Source organism: Amblyraja radiata, chromosome 7 (assembly GCF_010909765.2).
Source record: "Amblyraja radiata isolate CabotCenter1 chromosome 7, sAmbRad1.1.pri, whole genome shotgun sequence".
Lineage (NCBI taxonomy): Eukaryota > Metazoa > Chordata > Chondrichthyes > Rajiformes > Rajidae > Amblyraja > Amblyraja radiata.
Genome location: NC_045962.1, coordinates 49,920,214 through 49,935,071, shown reverse-complemented (window position 1 = coordinate 49,935,071; position 14,858 = coordinate 49,920,214). Strand labels below are relative to the sequence as shown.

Below are 14,858 nucleotides of genomic sequence, written 5' to 3'. Positions count from 1 at the left end.
GTGTTTAATTTAATTTGTTCATGATATATGTTTTTTATTTCTAGTTATTTGTTGTTATTTGTACTGCACACTGAATGGACACTGGTTGAGCAACGTTTTTTTGTTTCCTCTGGGTATGTGAGTACTCAGGAAATGACAATAAAGATATACTGATACTGATACTGATACTGATCTATACACTGTAAATGGATCGATTGTAATCATGTATAATCTTTCTGCTGACAGGTTAGCATGCAACAAAAGCTTTTCACTGTACCTCGGCGTGATGATAAAATTAAACTGAAACTGAAATGGTCCAAAATGACCTGGAGTGCTCCGTAAGGAGCATTGAACGGGAATAATGCATTGGGGAATGGCATTATCCCTTCGACCTGAAGTAGAAATTGTGCTTGGGATGCAAGATCCACTCACAATCAGTCAAATTTCCAGAGGGATGCAAAATGACCTGAAAATGATCTTAACCACATTTCTCGCTGGGGAAGAATTAATTTTCAATTATCTAAGGCAGGATGTCAAGAACTATTGTCGTCTTTGTTGCTAGAGAGTGGGTCTATGGACCCAGTGACCTGTGACCTGTGACATCCTCCAACCCTTGCTGGTGTATGTACCTGTCGTCTCAGTTGCAATCTGTAAGGTCTTCCGTGTCCATGGACGCCCAATCCCCAGTCGGAACAAACTCATCCCACGTGCATGAAGAAACGGTACTTGATCCGATAACTCCTCCTTACCGTATGGGTATTTCAAAATGTCGTTGTCCGAGGGCCTGAGCGGGAGCTCCGTCAGTATCTTCGGGATGGAGATTGCTGCTAATCTGGGAGTGTGACTTGGACAGATCCTTGGGGTGGCATCAGATCCCGGTAACAGCACCAGCTGCCTCAGTAACCCCTGCAGCACAATACATGAAGCACTTTTAAAATACCTCCTCTTCCCATTCCACCACCGTCCCTTGATCACTGTTATTACTCTCATGCCTTCCATATTGTTCCAGAAATATGTCAGTCTAGCCTGGATTTGTCTATCCTATCTTCACAGTTCCTTTCCTCTAACTCAAGCCTTTAACTGAGAGGATCACCAGGAAAACTCATCTGGTTTGGTGTCTTGCCGACGTGGTCATGGCTCTTCAATATTAACTGGGAGGGAAGTATGTTTTGAGGACTTTATTTGTCAGTACTTTTTCAAGTTACAGCTGTTGTTGAAAACAGGAGGCAGTGGTAATGAATTATGAAGGGGATTTGACAAGAGAGACACTGAGAAGGGCGTGCAAGGGCATTCAAAATGAGGGCCCATAAATATGTCAGCAATAAATCCAACCAGTAATTCAGGAACACAACCTTGCCCAGGAGAATGGTTGGAATGTGGAACCAACCAATGTGTGGACTGGGTGAGAAAATCGTTGAAAAGGAAATTGATGAAGTATAAGTGAGTGAAACGGATAGATGGGTCTGCGATAGGACAAGTAGTGAGATGGGAAGAGACTGGTGTGGATCAGGCACATTAGCAGAGAGCAGTTTCTGGGCTGTAAAATCAGTTCAAGGTGAAAATGACACTGATTTTTAAAAATCCTGGTGGGGACTGGCTGTAGCGCCCAGGTCAGCTCGCCTGCCCCACACTCCAAAGACGTGCAGGTTTGTAGGTTAAGTGCTTCGGTAAATTGTAAATTGCTGATAGTCCAGCGGTGGCAGAAGGTGCTCGTGTACGGGGTGATTGCGGTGGGCCAAAGGACCTGCAGTTCCCAGGTCGGCTCGCTTCTCCCAGGTCTGGTTGCAGTTCCCAGATCGCCTGCGTGCCCCGGGAATGGCTGTAGCGCCCAGGTCGCCTGCATGCCCCGGGACTGGCTGCACTTCCCAGGTTGCGAAAACTAATTGGAAAAAAAAACGCCCGCGGGCCGGATGATTTTGGGTTACGAGCCGTGGTTGCCGATCCCTGTCCTAGATGTCAGGCCTCATTGTGTCCCCCCCCATGTTTTAAAAGCGATTTCCGCCCATGCAGTGGCCTTGATCAGATGTGTGCAGATTTTGATAAGCAGATCACCCATTAATATATTCTCTTCTTCTAGATAACAGCATTGTTAATGTTGTGCAGTCAGTAGATGAATCAGCATTTGACATGGAATTCAACATAATTGGGAGCTTAATCATCCTCAAACATCAGAGGCTACAGTGTTCACTATATATTATTTTTCTTATGCAGTCCCTCGAGAACAAGGATAAGTTGCCTCCTCTCTGGCTCTGTGGGTTCCAAAATGTTCAATGAATTGAATGTGGAAAGCACAAGTGTGGGCAGGGAGGTGGATGGTAGTTTGTGAGGTGCTGTGATCCTTCCAAACTTCACCCAGGGCTGGTGCAAGGGTTCAAGGCTCTTGATGCCATCCCAAATGCTCCTTCTCCACTCTGAGTCGTTATCAACCAGAGATTCCCTGCAGTCATAAGGAGGTTGGACTTCTTAAGGAATCTTTGAGCACAACCTTGAATCTTTTTCTCTGTCTATCTGTCTTCCCAACCAATTGTTTAAGCGCTTTTGATTGCAACATGCGCCTTAATTTAGTTCAACAAAGAAACTGACAAGTTACTAAAGAACTTGGAATGGAGGGTCTGTTTTGGAAGTCTGGTATCAGGCATGTGAGTGGTGTGACCTGCCCAATGAGGGTCTCAACATCAGGAACGTTGGGCGACATAGGTTTGCTTATCCTTCCCCAAAATTTGGAAAGTTTTGTGGATACAGCAATGGCGGTATATTCCAGAGCCTTGAAGTGCCTAATGTAGACAGTACAAATCTCAGGAGCCTATAGGAGAGCAGGGATTCCTGTTGTCTGACAGACCGTGAGTTTTGTGTCTTGAACTTTTAATAAACTTTTCCTCAATAGATTAAAGGCTGTGCTGGAAGGATATGGTGTGAATCTGATCGCTGATGTCTGCCTTTGTCTGGTGGTAGCTCCTGAGGTTCCACTTTGTCCAGAGCCTTGTTTTTAATATTTGTTTTCCGAGAGCAGTTGCTGCAGAAAAAAGTTGGTCAGGGCCTCAGTTTTGCTGATGTTGAGTGTAAGGCCCATCCTTCCAAAGCTTTGGTGAGAGTCAGTGATATATAGGAGGTTGGTCACTGAGCGTGCGTGAATGGAAGCATCGTCAATATATTGCAACTCAAGGCTCGAGTGTCCTTGGTTCTGCAGTGTTCTTGCCATGAGTAGCTGAGAGTTAAGGCAAGTTATTGGAACTGACTAAAGTGATGCCAATGGTATGCAATGATCATCTGGACTATTCAAGACCCTTGTGGTTCCCTCGACATGTTCAACATGATGAGCCAGACGCTGGACTATCAGGATTTCCAAATGATTGGATCGCAGATTATCAGAATTTCATTGGTTTATATATTTCACAGTCATAAATCTCATACACTTTAACCCTGATCTGTATCCTTCCCACAGACACTTACTGTAAACAGTGCCTTCCGTCGCCTCCGGTTCCCAATGTAAAATCGAGATCTTGCCGTGCCTAAATATTCTGGAAAGGGAACGTCCATGTACCTGTGGAAAGTACAGTTTCTATTTATACAGGTGCAGCATGACAAGGTTTTCAGAGGAACAAATAGGTGAAATCCAGGCACATCATTGGGGACAAATGTGTGAATTCTGGCAAGTTCCCCAAAAAAATGAGTCAATAAGAGTAATAGAGAGAGAGAGTCAGAAGAAGAGAGGGTGTACCTGTGTATGTGAGAGCGAGAAGGGGGATTTGAGTGAGAATATATTTGTGTGTGTGAAAGAATGTGAGAGAGAGAGAGACACTGAGCGACAAAGAATGTGAGCGATAGTATGTGTGAGAGAGACAGAGAAAGAAGGAGAATGAAAATATGTGTGAGAGCAGGAGAGATTATGTGTATTTGTGTGTGAGAGTGAGTGATAGATATAGAGGAAGAGGCAGAGAGAGTGAGCAAGAATGTGTGTGTGTGTGTTGAGAGAGAGTGATCGAGTGAGAGAGGAAGTGACTGGGAGCATGTGCGTGAGAGAGATACTGAGACAGCGATAGACAGGATCAAAAGAAGAAAAGAGGTGGGAGAGAGTAGGAGAGGGGGATGAGAGAGAGATAAAAGAGAGAGAAAAATAATAAAATGTAATGCTATCCTGACTAAAAACCAATCACAGTTCAGAGAATTATCTCAATTCGATCACATCATATTGCTCCACACTTAAGGGACTATAAGGGGCATTCACCTTATTCCCTTTATCATGTATCTGTACACTGTGGATGGCTCGATTGTGATCATGTATTCTTTCCGCTGACTGGTTAACAGAAAAAAAAAGCCTTTCACTGTACCTCGGTACACGTGGCAATGAACTAATAAACTAAATTAAACTAATAAGTCTAGTCCATACAATATATCCTTAAAAAACCTTGCTGTTCACCTGTTCATGTGGAGGTAATCATGCCTGTGCTAGTTTTTTTTAACGAAGCTACCTTCAAGGTCTTGAAGTATTTTTTCCAATGTAATAATTAATTTTCTTTTCATAATTATTATGTATTCAATTTTTCAGATAATACATTCCAGATTACACAAACCCTGATTAAAACAAATCTTTTCATCTCTCATTTAGTTTTGTTAACCACTTGCCTAGTCTGTTTACTGCCTTATATATTAGCAAAACCCTACTACCTAAGAACAGAATGTTGTTGTTTTAAATATATTAAACAATTCATAAATAGTGTGCCAGTAAATGTTTTATCCCAGTGCCTGAGTGCAGAAATTTATATTGGCACAGGAGGTCTAAGTCTTGTTTGTTAATGTGTTAATGGCAGAGTTGACACACACAAGTCCTTTCCTTCACATCCTCTGCACTGCTGAAGCGCATGAAAGGAATGAGGTAAATCTGCTCAGTTGCTTGTGTGAAACCATGTCAGTAGCATTATGGTTAAGTTACTGAACTAGCAGCCAAGACCACCTAGACAAGAGTTCAAATCCCACCACAGCAAGCAAGGAAATTTAAATAATTAATTGGATGCAATTAAATCTAGTCTCCGTCCTAGAAACGATAAACCGACTGGAGCTCTGGAAATAAATCTGCCATCCTTACCAAATGTGAGTCCAGACTCATCAATGTAGTTGACCTAACTGCCTCCTCAGTTCAGTGGCAAGTGAGGATGAATGATAAAGGCTGCCATTTCCAGAAATGCCCGCCTGCTGAGCACAACTGGATTAAAACTGAAAATGAATCACTGTAAGTATATTCTTGGGACAGGAGTAGTGAGGAATGAGGACTAGAGCCTGGAATGGTGGTAGTTGGGTTTGGAGAGGATAGTTTGTGGAAGGATCGAGACAAGGATCAGCTGCTAAATTGGAGGTGGGTGGTACTCAAAGGTTGAGTGGGGAAGTAGATGGTTGGAGTTAGGCAAGACTGGTTGGGCAAGAAATGCAAACTGGAGAGGTCTAGCTGTTGCAACCTTGGACAGAGAGCATTGAGACTTACTCACATTTCAATGGGAGGGCAGCAGTCCACGATGAGAGATACAAAGTTGGCCGACACAGCCAGCACCAAGGTGTGCCACTGGCGGTCAGCCAGGTAGACATCTTGGAATGTTATCCGCTTCTTACTGCTGTTGGACAGGTCGCTGTGGGCAAACTCCAGGTGGACCTTGTCAGGAGAGATCCTCAGCCCCAGCAGCATGTGGTTTAAGTTCTCCTGGAGCAATGTGAAGATATATTCGTTTGTCTAGAATGCAAATGAAATTTACACAATTACCAGCAAGATTCCCAACGTATCTACAAGGCCACTTTCTTTGATAGATCAACAACAGCAACCCACGGATCTTTAGTTCAGTTTAGTTTAGAGATACAGCATGGAAACGGGCCCTTTGACCCACCAAGTCCATCACCCATTCACACTAGTTCTAAGTTATCCCACTTACTTATCAACTCCCGACACACTCGGGCAATTTACAGAGGCCAATTAACCTACAAACTCACACGTCTTTGGGCTGTGGGATGAAACCGGGGCACCTAGAGAGAAAACACATGTGGTCACTGGGAGAACATGCAAACTTCATGCAAACAGCACCCGGGGTCAGGATCTAATCTATGTCTCTGGTGGTGTGAGGCAGCAACTCAGCATCTGAATGATTGTGAGTTCATCCCAGCTCTGGTCTGAGGCATGCACAGTGCAGCATTGATGCAGATTCAATCTGCATTCAGGCAGCCACAGTGGCACAGCGGTAGAGTTGCTGCCTTACAGCGAATGCAGTGCCGGAGACCCGGGTTCGATCCCCGACTACAGGTGCTTGTCTGTACGGAGTTTGTACATTCTCCCCGTGCCCTGCGTGGGCTTTCTCTGAGATCTTCAGTTTCCTCCCACACTCCAAAGACGTACAGGTTTGTAGGTTAATTGGCTTGGTAAATGTAAAAATTGTCCCGAGTGGGTGTAGGATAATGTGTGGGCAACGCTGGTCGGCGCGGACCTGGTGGGCCGAAGGACCTGTTTCTGCGCTGTATCTCTAAACTAAATCCTTTCAGGTACAATGTTGGCTGCCCTCACAAATGAATGCAAGAAATCTCCCAGGAATATCTGATGAAAAGCAGAGGCAATACTTGCCTTGATTGGTAAGCAACATGATTGCTCATTGCACTTGCAAGACTTCCCTGTGTGTCATTTGTGATTTGTCAACATTTTGCTTTCACATGAAGGGTTCTATAAATGTGTCTTTATCTATATCTCCTACAACAACGGACACACAGCACAGGAACAGACCTTTCAACCCATAATATCTGTGCCAAACATGGTCAAGCTGAACTAACCCCCAATGCCTGCATGCGATCCATATCCTTCCATTCTCTGCATAATCAAGCACATGTCTTGTGGCCTCTTAAACGGTCACTATTGTATCTGCTTCCACCACCACCCCCGGCAACATGCTCCAGACACTCACCACTCTCTGCATAAAAAATTACCCCACACATCTCTTTTAAACTTTCTCCCTCGGACCTTAAAACTATGCCCTATGGTCTTTGACATGTACACCCTGGGAAAAAAGTTCTGACTGTCTCACCTTCCATGCATCACATAATTTTATATATATATGATTTTATATATCTGACACCTTCAGAGAAAACAATCCAAGTTGTCCAATCTCTCCTTGTAGCTAATACCTTTTAATCTTGGCAGCATCCTGGTAAACCTCTTCTAAACCTTCTCCAAAGCCTCCGCATCCTTCCTGAAATGAGGCAACCAGAACTGCATAGAATGCTCCAAATGTTGCCTAACCAATGTTTTAGAAAGCTGCAACGTGACGTTCTGATTCTTATTCTCAATGCCCTGACTGATGAAGGCAAGCATACCATACCATACCTAACCCTTTACCACTCCATGAAACCTGTGTTGCCACTTTCTCCTACTAGCTTAATTCTCTTACAAAGTACAGCTTTTGTCAAGAGACCTCATTCAGGGTGAAAATCCCGATGGTTTCTATAACAACTGATTTCGGAATCATCTAGTCCTAATGAGATACAGCAGGAAAAAATGTAATTTGGTGCATTGAGTCCACACCATCAACCATCCACACTAATCCTATATTGATCTCATTTTTATCACACTTCTATTAACTTCCTCCAGATTCTACCATTCACATGCACACCAGGGATAATTTACAGCAGCCAATTAACCCACCAACTTACATGTCTTCAGGATGTGAGTGGAAACTGGAGGATACCTACCATATCACTGGGTGCTAACTCCACACAGGCTATGCCTGAGGTCAGGATAAATCCTGGGTCTCTGGCACTACTAGCTGTGCCACTGCATAGCCCTGTGCTGCCTCTGCCACTGATTGAATTAGAAAGTACCTCACAACCTCCTTTCACTCCAGTCAAGTACATTTTCCTTGCAGTTTGAATAACGCACATTATCAGGAGTGGATAATGATAAAAGACTGGAACTTGGAATTGTTCTGATCGGCTATCTCTGACTCGTCCAACTCAGGTCCACTCAGCCACCACAGAACAGGCTCACTATCACAAGATCACATGGCAGGGAAGCAGTGGCAACATACTAAAGTCACCATGAAGGCCTCCATAGTTCCTCACCTGATCTCCTCCCCCGGCATCTCAGAGCTCTACAATCTCTCAAAGTTAGATAATATGCTTTTGTTACATTTCGCATTTTCCTACATTATATTCCATTTGTTAGATCTTTCCCCATTTTCTTGACCTATCTACATAACCTTTTATGTTCTTTGCACAGATGACCTTCCTACCTATGTTTGCATTGTGCACCCATCTGCACTGTCTGCAACTTATCAAAGTACGACAAACAGCAATGCGTAAATGACTAGATGATCTGTTTATTGTGATATTAGCCAATGGCTAGGAGATCAGAAAGAACCATCTTTGCCCTTCTTCAAATAGTGCCATTGAATCTTTTGTCTGGGAGGGATAATATCTCAATCCGAAGGCAAGACCCTCAACAGCACAGGACTTTGTTTGACCCCGAAATGGGACTTGAACCCACAATCTTCACAATCATCTGCTGATCACAATCATGTTTCACCTAAGCACACCTGTCAAATTTTCATTCCTCAATGTTCAACTTCAGTTCTTTTGACAATAACTAAGTAGTTAGTAAGTGTACTCTGACAAGCAGTTTGTTAATCTCCCATTGGTTGTGTTCATTTTTGGAAGTACCTTTAATCTCAAGCTGTTCACTTTCAGGGTGAGGACAATGGAGAATTCAGCTGGGAAGTAATGGCAGACCTTGAAGATGAGAGAGGCGGAGAAGCTGACTGCCTTCATATCCTTATTGAATCGCAGCCCACGGACTCCTTGTTCCTGGACCATCCTGACTCCATATATCTCCATTCGAGAGGCTTCAGCAATTTCTGATAGGAGATCCAATGGTTGTAAATCTAAAAAAGAGTGATCAATATTAATGATAGAAATTAGAGGACCTCAATCCAGGAACTGTAATTTATAGCAGTGTTGGAATCATTCTCAGCATTATACAGCACAGAAACAAGTTCTTTGGTCCAGCAAATCCATACCAACCATTAGGCACCATTTACAGAAACCCTTGTCTAATCCCACTTTTTATTCTCCTCATATTCCCAACAAACACTCCAGATTCTACCGCTCACCTGTTTACTAGGAGGAATTTATGGGGAGCCATTAATCAACCAACTCACCTGTCTATGGGACATGGGAGGAAATCCACAGACCGAGAGGAAATCCGTGCAGTTATTGGGAGAAAATGCAAACTCCACACTAAGGGGCAGATCGAATCAGTTTGTGTGTGGCCTCATTTAGGCAATGGGGTTGATATGGGAATGGGAAGAGGAATTAAATGATTAGCATCCAAGATCCAAGCAGGCCTTGGTGGACAGGGAACAAGTGTTCAGCGAAATGGTTGTGTAGTCTACACTTGGTCCCGCCGATGTAAAGGAGGCATTGTTCGTGCCGTTATCCAATTTCTTAGTGATGTAGTAGCTGTTTTCAGCAGCAGCTTCACACCATCCACAGTAGGTTTATCATTTTAGAACTATTGTCATTTTGATTGAACTTGTGCATGTGCATAGAGTAAAAAATGTTTCCAGAGATGTTACAGGACTTCAGATGTTTGGGACCGTGTTCTGAATTAATCAAAATCGAACACTCGAACACTTTGGTCATGGCTTCAGGTTAAGTCTGACTGTGGCAACCTTTAGGGTCCCATAAGATGCAACTTTATCTGCCCTCTGGCAGATCTCCTCTGTAAACACTAGTTATGCCTGGCTCACACCAATTACCATTCAAATTACTCTTTAGCTTGGATTCAGGTTGATCAATGCCCTGATTTAAAGATTCTTCTTTTTCAAAATGCCTTCAGAGCCTGGCCTGTTCCAGTTACGTGACTTCATTCAAATCTACTCTCATCGGGGGTCTCTGCAGTGTTCCAGATACATGAGCTGTAAGCCAACAGACAAGACTGTATGGATAATGTGGCTGAGATATCAACACCACACTGCAACCACATTCCCATATGTTGCAGATTATCAGTATATTTGAACAAGGGAGCCTTTCTCTAGATTAATTTAAATCATTTGACTCTGTTGAGGAGATGGCAGTTTTGCAGCCGGGCTGGAACAAGATGGATAGAGGGGTGGATAGATCTGGAGATCAAATCCTAAGAGTTATTGCAAGATTGACAGGCCCAGTGGTACATCCAGTGCATCAAATCATATGAAATGGGTCAAATTGGGTGGTCAGGATCTGTTGATGGAGACCTTAGGAGAAGGCTAATAACAATTGTCCATCCAGCATTTTTAGCTAAAGAATTGTCATGAATTCATCATCCTTTCCTTTTGCATATATACTGAATTTACCAACATTGAGGAAGTGGTAATGTCAATGAAGTCATCCTCATCTGTTGGTTGTTTAAATGCCAGTTGTCATGCGTGATTGATCTTTTGGAGCTTTCCTGTGAGATTAGTTGTGAGATTGCATAACTTTCTCTTTGTTTCCACTGTTTAACAATTGTAATTTGGCCTCACCAGCTTCACCTGGTACTATCCCTCCATATTCTGCTAGATTCCTCAGGAGTTCCTGGATTGCAGGTAAGAGTGGAGATACTGCAGGGCAGTGAGATTATAGATTGTGTGATCTAAGATTCAAGCAATAACATCTCTTCTGACTGAAGGCCACAGATCAAGATGGAGGATATCACAAGAAATAGCCCTGCCCCAACACATCATCTGTCCATTTCCCTCCACAGATGCTACCTGACCCACTGAGTTCCTCAGCATTTGTTTTTCCACTCAAGATTTCAGATGGAATTTCATCTCTGAAGGACTTTGTGGATTAACTCCTACCAAATTGTCAGCTGTGACAGGTAGATTGGAGCGGATGAGTTCAAGAAGGTTTATCCCTCATGTTCCAGGTGGATTGCAGCAGTTCAAGATGGTGGCCAACCATCACCTTCACCAGGGCAACCATGATGGGCAATAAATGCTGTCCACATCCCGAAAATGAACAACAAATAATATTAACAACAAATAATATATTTTTTGCAAGTATCTTACTATAGCCCCTCTATAGCTTACTATAGCTGGATGATCAGCCATGGTCATATTGAATGGCGGTGCAGGCTCGAAGGGCCGAATGGCCTACTCCTGCACCTATTTTCTATGTGTTTATGTTTCTATGCTCTCTGTAGCATATGTTAGCTCTATTGTCACATTCTATATGTGTCATGATGACATTTTGCAACATGCAGTGACACTTGTCATTGAAATATTTTGCCACATATTGCCTCCTTCTCATACGTCATTTCCCATACATTTACATTTTCCAATAAGATCTTTATATTTCTTATTTTGCCCTGCCAATCTATGTGTTTACTCACTTTGACCTATTGCAGCATATATTGCCCTTTCTTGTAAGCACACAATAAATGGTCTAATTTCCCACCTAGAATAATGTTGTAGCCTCATCCTCATCTGTGGCACTTGAATATTATTTCGTAACCACATCACAACGTATATGGTTCCTCATTACTTGTGACATTGTATATTCATCTGACACGCTATTTTTTGACAAAATTCTGTTTAATGGGCCTATCACTCATTAAAAAAATTACATGAACTAGCAGGGAATGGAGGGATGTAGACCACATGCAGGGAGAAGTCCAGTTTAAATTGCCATCATGGTCAGACATTATTATCCAAAAAGACAGTTCCCGTGCTGTGTTGTTGTATCTTCTCTATCCACCTGTGCTTACTAAATGGACACCAGTTACCTGACATCTACTGTACTTGCTTAGATTGTTCACTGGAAAGCTGGGTTGAATTTGCCCAAAATGTTCAACCCTGTGAGGACCCAGGAGGTTGAATGATATAATCAAGTCTGTGGAATTCAGACTCCTTGAAACTCTTGGAAAGATCTTCACTATAAGGCAAAGCAGACCCTCAGCTGTAGAAGTCATCAACTTCCTATAACGTTTCTGAATACGCCCAATGTTCCAAAGCAGATTAAGAATGAAATAAGCGATTAACACTTTTAAATTATATTAATTTAAATCATAAAATAATAAAAACATTATTAAAAATGTATAAACATTCCTGCAAACACACGTTCATAAAATATATTTATTTCTTTTTATGGCACATGCAAAATCTGCATCAAAATGAATGATCTTGTGAATGCTTTTCCATGTTTAGTCTGACAGGATCCTGGAGCAGTTTGCCTGGTAGAAAAGCCAGGGCAGTTCATGCTTCACTGTGGGATCCCATGCAGAGTCCATCAGTGGAACAAACTGACTGATTGACTAGCTGCAACCTGCCAGCAGGTTCAGGGCTTTCATTTTTTGGATGAAACTTCAAACCAGCTCTCTCGGGTAAATTTAAAGGTTTCATTGCACAGTTTCAAAGAACAGCAGGGGGGTGCGCAATCCGCAAACAAGATTTGGATTAAGAAAATGGTTTATTAGCTCATTATCACTAAGGTGTTTATGAGAGCTAACTGTGCATAAACTGGCTGCTCTACTCCTGATGTTATGTCAGTGACACAACAAAGACCACATTTCCAAAAGTGCTTCATTGACTATATAGCAAAATGAGTCATAGATATGAGAACAGCTATATAAATTCCTTTGTCACCCATTCTTTCTGTAACTGTTGTGTCCTCACCAAGTTCACTGCATTTCTTTCATTCTCATCTCTTACATTATGTATGGTCAGTAATATTCTCATCTGTTGTATAAATGTTATTTCCTTTTACCTGCCACAGTGCGTACTGTCTTATTCCCTCCTTTCACAGACTGTTCATTCACATTCTCACACCACAGTATTATTTTCTCCTCCTCACTTGGACACACTTTGTGTGTTGTCTCTTCTTACCTGTCTGAACTATTCTTTCATTTTCACCTGCCACACAATAAAATTATCTGGCTTTCACCAGCATTCATTCTGCCTTGTCTCATTCTCACCTGTAATGCAGTAAATTGTTTGATCCTCACTTCCAAACAGAATTGACAGATTGTAAAATTAAGTCATTTTGAGATAATTTTTTATTTTATTTGATCAAACCTAATAATGTTTTAATTATTTACCATTTTTTAACGTTTTTATTTGATTTTGGCAGAGATGTTTAAAAGGTGTTACCAATGTATTGGTTGGCACATTGCGAGAGCTGCAACTGGGGTTTCCCCAGTCTGCCAGATGGGGTAAAGCCTCTATCCCCTGACCTGGTACAAACAAGTGCCGAGAGACTGCCACCTCTTCCAGCACAATTCATCCCAAGACCACTTGGTAAACATTTTATTGCCTTATTCTCAACTGTCTGAAATATTTCCCAATTCCCGCGCGCTATGCTGTGTTTTGCCTTGTTTCAGAGTGTTCTGTTGCATTCTCCCTGATTCTATTGACCCACTCTAACCTGTCATACTGAACACTGTACTGACCCAACACGTCAGCTGTCTGTCTATACCCTCCACAGATGTTGCCTAACCCATTGAGTTCCTCCAACACTTTGTATGTTGCTCAAGATTCCAGCATATGCAGTTCCTTGTGCCTCTACTGTATACTCACAGTTGTTGTTTTGTTGTTACATGCTCACCCAACAGACTCATTCTGCCTGTTACACTATATATTGTAGATTGTACATTAATGTTGCTGGGTACCATTTATCCCTGCTGTCCATTATACTTCTAAGAGTTGGACTACCTACTACAGGCATCTCAAAGGACTAGAAAAAATACCACCAAAGGTATGTCCATGAGATCCTCCACCTTCACTGAAATGGACAAGAATACTTCCATCAGCATCTTCTCCCAGAGTGCAATCCTGGCATCGTGGTCCTAGATATTCAGCTGGACACGTTAGGACTAGCACATCATTCACACGCCTGAAACCAGACCCTCTTAAACTCACGCTCCATTTTGAGCGCTGTCACTGGAGATTGCCCAGAGAAGATGATTGAAGGGTGAGCTGCTGTCTCCGAGGAATCTCCTACTTAAGACCATTCAAAGTGAAAGGGGAGGATTTGTGATGGGACGGGGATGTTGGGGGCCCCGAGCAAGCGAGGAAGGAGCGCAGCAGCTGAAAAATAACGTAGTAACCTAAATGAGCTAACAGTGTGCCTGTGTGCGGAGAGTCTGCGGTTTCTTCATTGCCTCGCCAGACCTCAGGAAACCAACCGCCTCATTATCACCCGATACACTCCTCACTGCAGACGGCCACACAAGAGACTGTAGATATTGGTATCTTGAGTAAGGGGGGGAAATAGACAGGACGTTTCGGGTCCGTGCTCGTTGTCTATCTTCGGTGTAAACCAGCATCTGAATTTCCTTTCTACACATTGTGTCTATTCTCACAGAACTGAACGTTGCCCAGTCCTCGCTGATTGTGGTCATAATTCTCACCCGCCATAATTCTCATAGTGCTGACCAGTTGCCACCTGTCACTTGACGGGACCTCTTGCCCGTCAGTGTCCCCGTGTCCACACCCCTGGCCCCTGGGTGCTCACCTGTGCACGGTCCGTGCCTAACGGCCAGACTGACTTCCACTCCCAAGTGCAGGATCGCACAGATCATCAAGTAGGTAGACATCAGGACCCCTCAATCACATCCATAAACAGGAGCCCTCCTCTCCAACGCTCCGATCCCCCCGACCATCTCCTTCCGAAACCCCTCGGCTGTTCAGGCAGCACCCCCTCGCCTCCTTCATCACAGGCGAGGGCTGTCGGCGCTCACGACTCCTGCCCGGACATCCCCACTGCCCGGGACGCCTCTCTGCTTGACCCAGCGACCATCTCTGTCCCCGGGTTGGCAGAAGGGGCGATGAGAGGGTGACGACCCTGCGTCTGCTTCACCTGGAGACTGGCGCGGCTCGGGAGAGTGAGCGATACTTGTGCTG

General features: G+C 43.4%; 1 protein-coding gene across 1 annotated transcript in view; it reads right to left on the bottom strand.

Annotated features, from left to right (window-relative positions):
- The window catches only part of tspear (thrombospondin type laminin G domain and EAR repeats), a 55,220-nt gene extending 40,669 nt beyond the window's left edge, over window positions 1-14,551 (bottom strand). The window contains exons 1-5 of the mRNA XM_033024444.1: window positions 14,470-14,551; window positions 8,659-8,879; window positions 5,460-5,698; window positions 3,430-3,520; window positions 729-885 (exon numbers count right to left, since the gene is read on the bottom strand). Coding sequence (XP_032880335.1) covers window positions 729-885; window positions 3,430-3,520; window positions 5,460-5,698; window positions 8,659-8,879; window positions 14,470-14,551 — 790 coding nt within the window. The remainder of the gene's footprint in view (window positions 1-728; window positions 886-3,429; window positions 3,521-5,459; window positions 5,699-8,658; window positions 8,880-14,469) is intronic.
- Window positions 14,552-14,858: the final 307 nt, after the last annotated feature.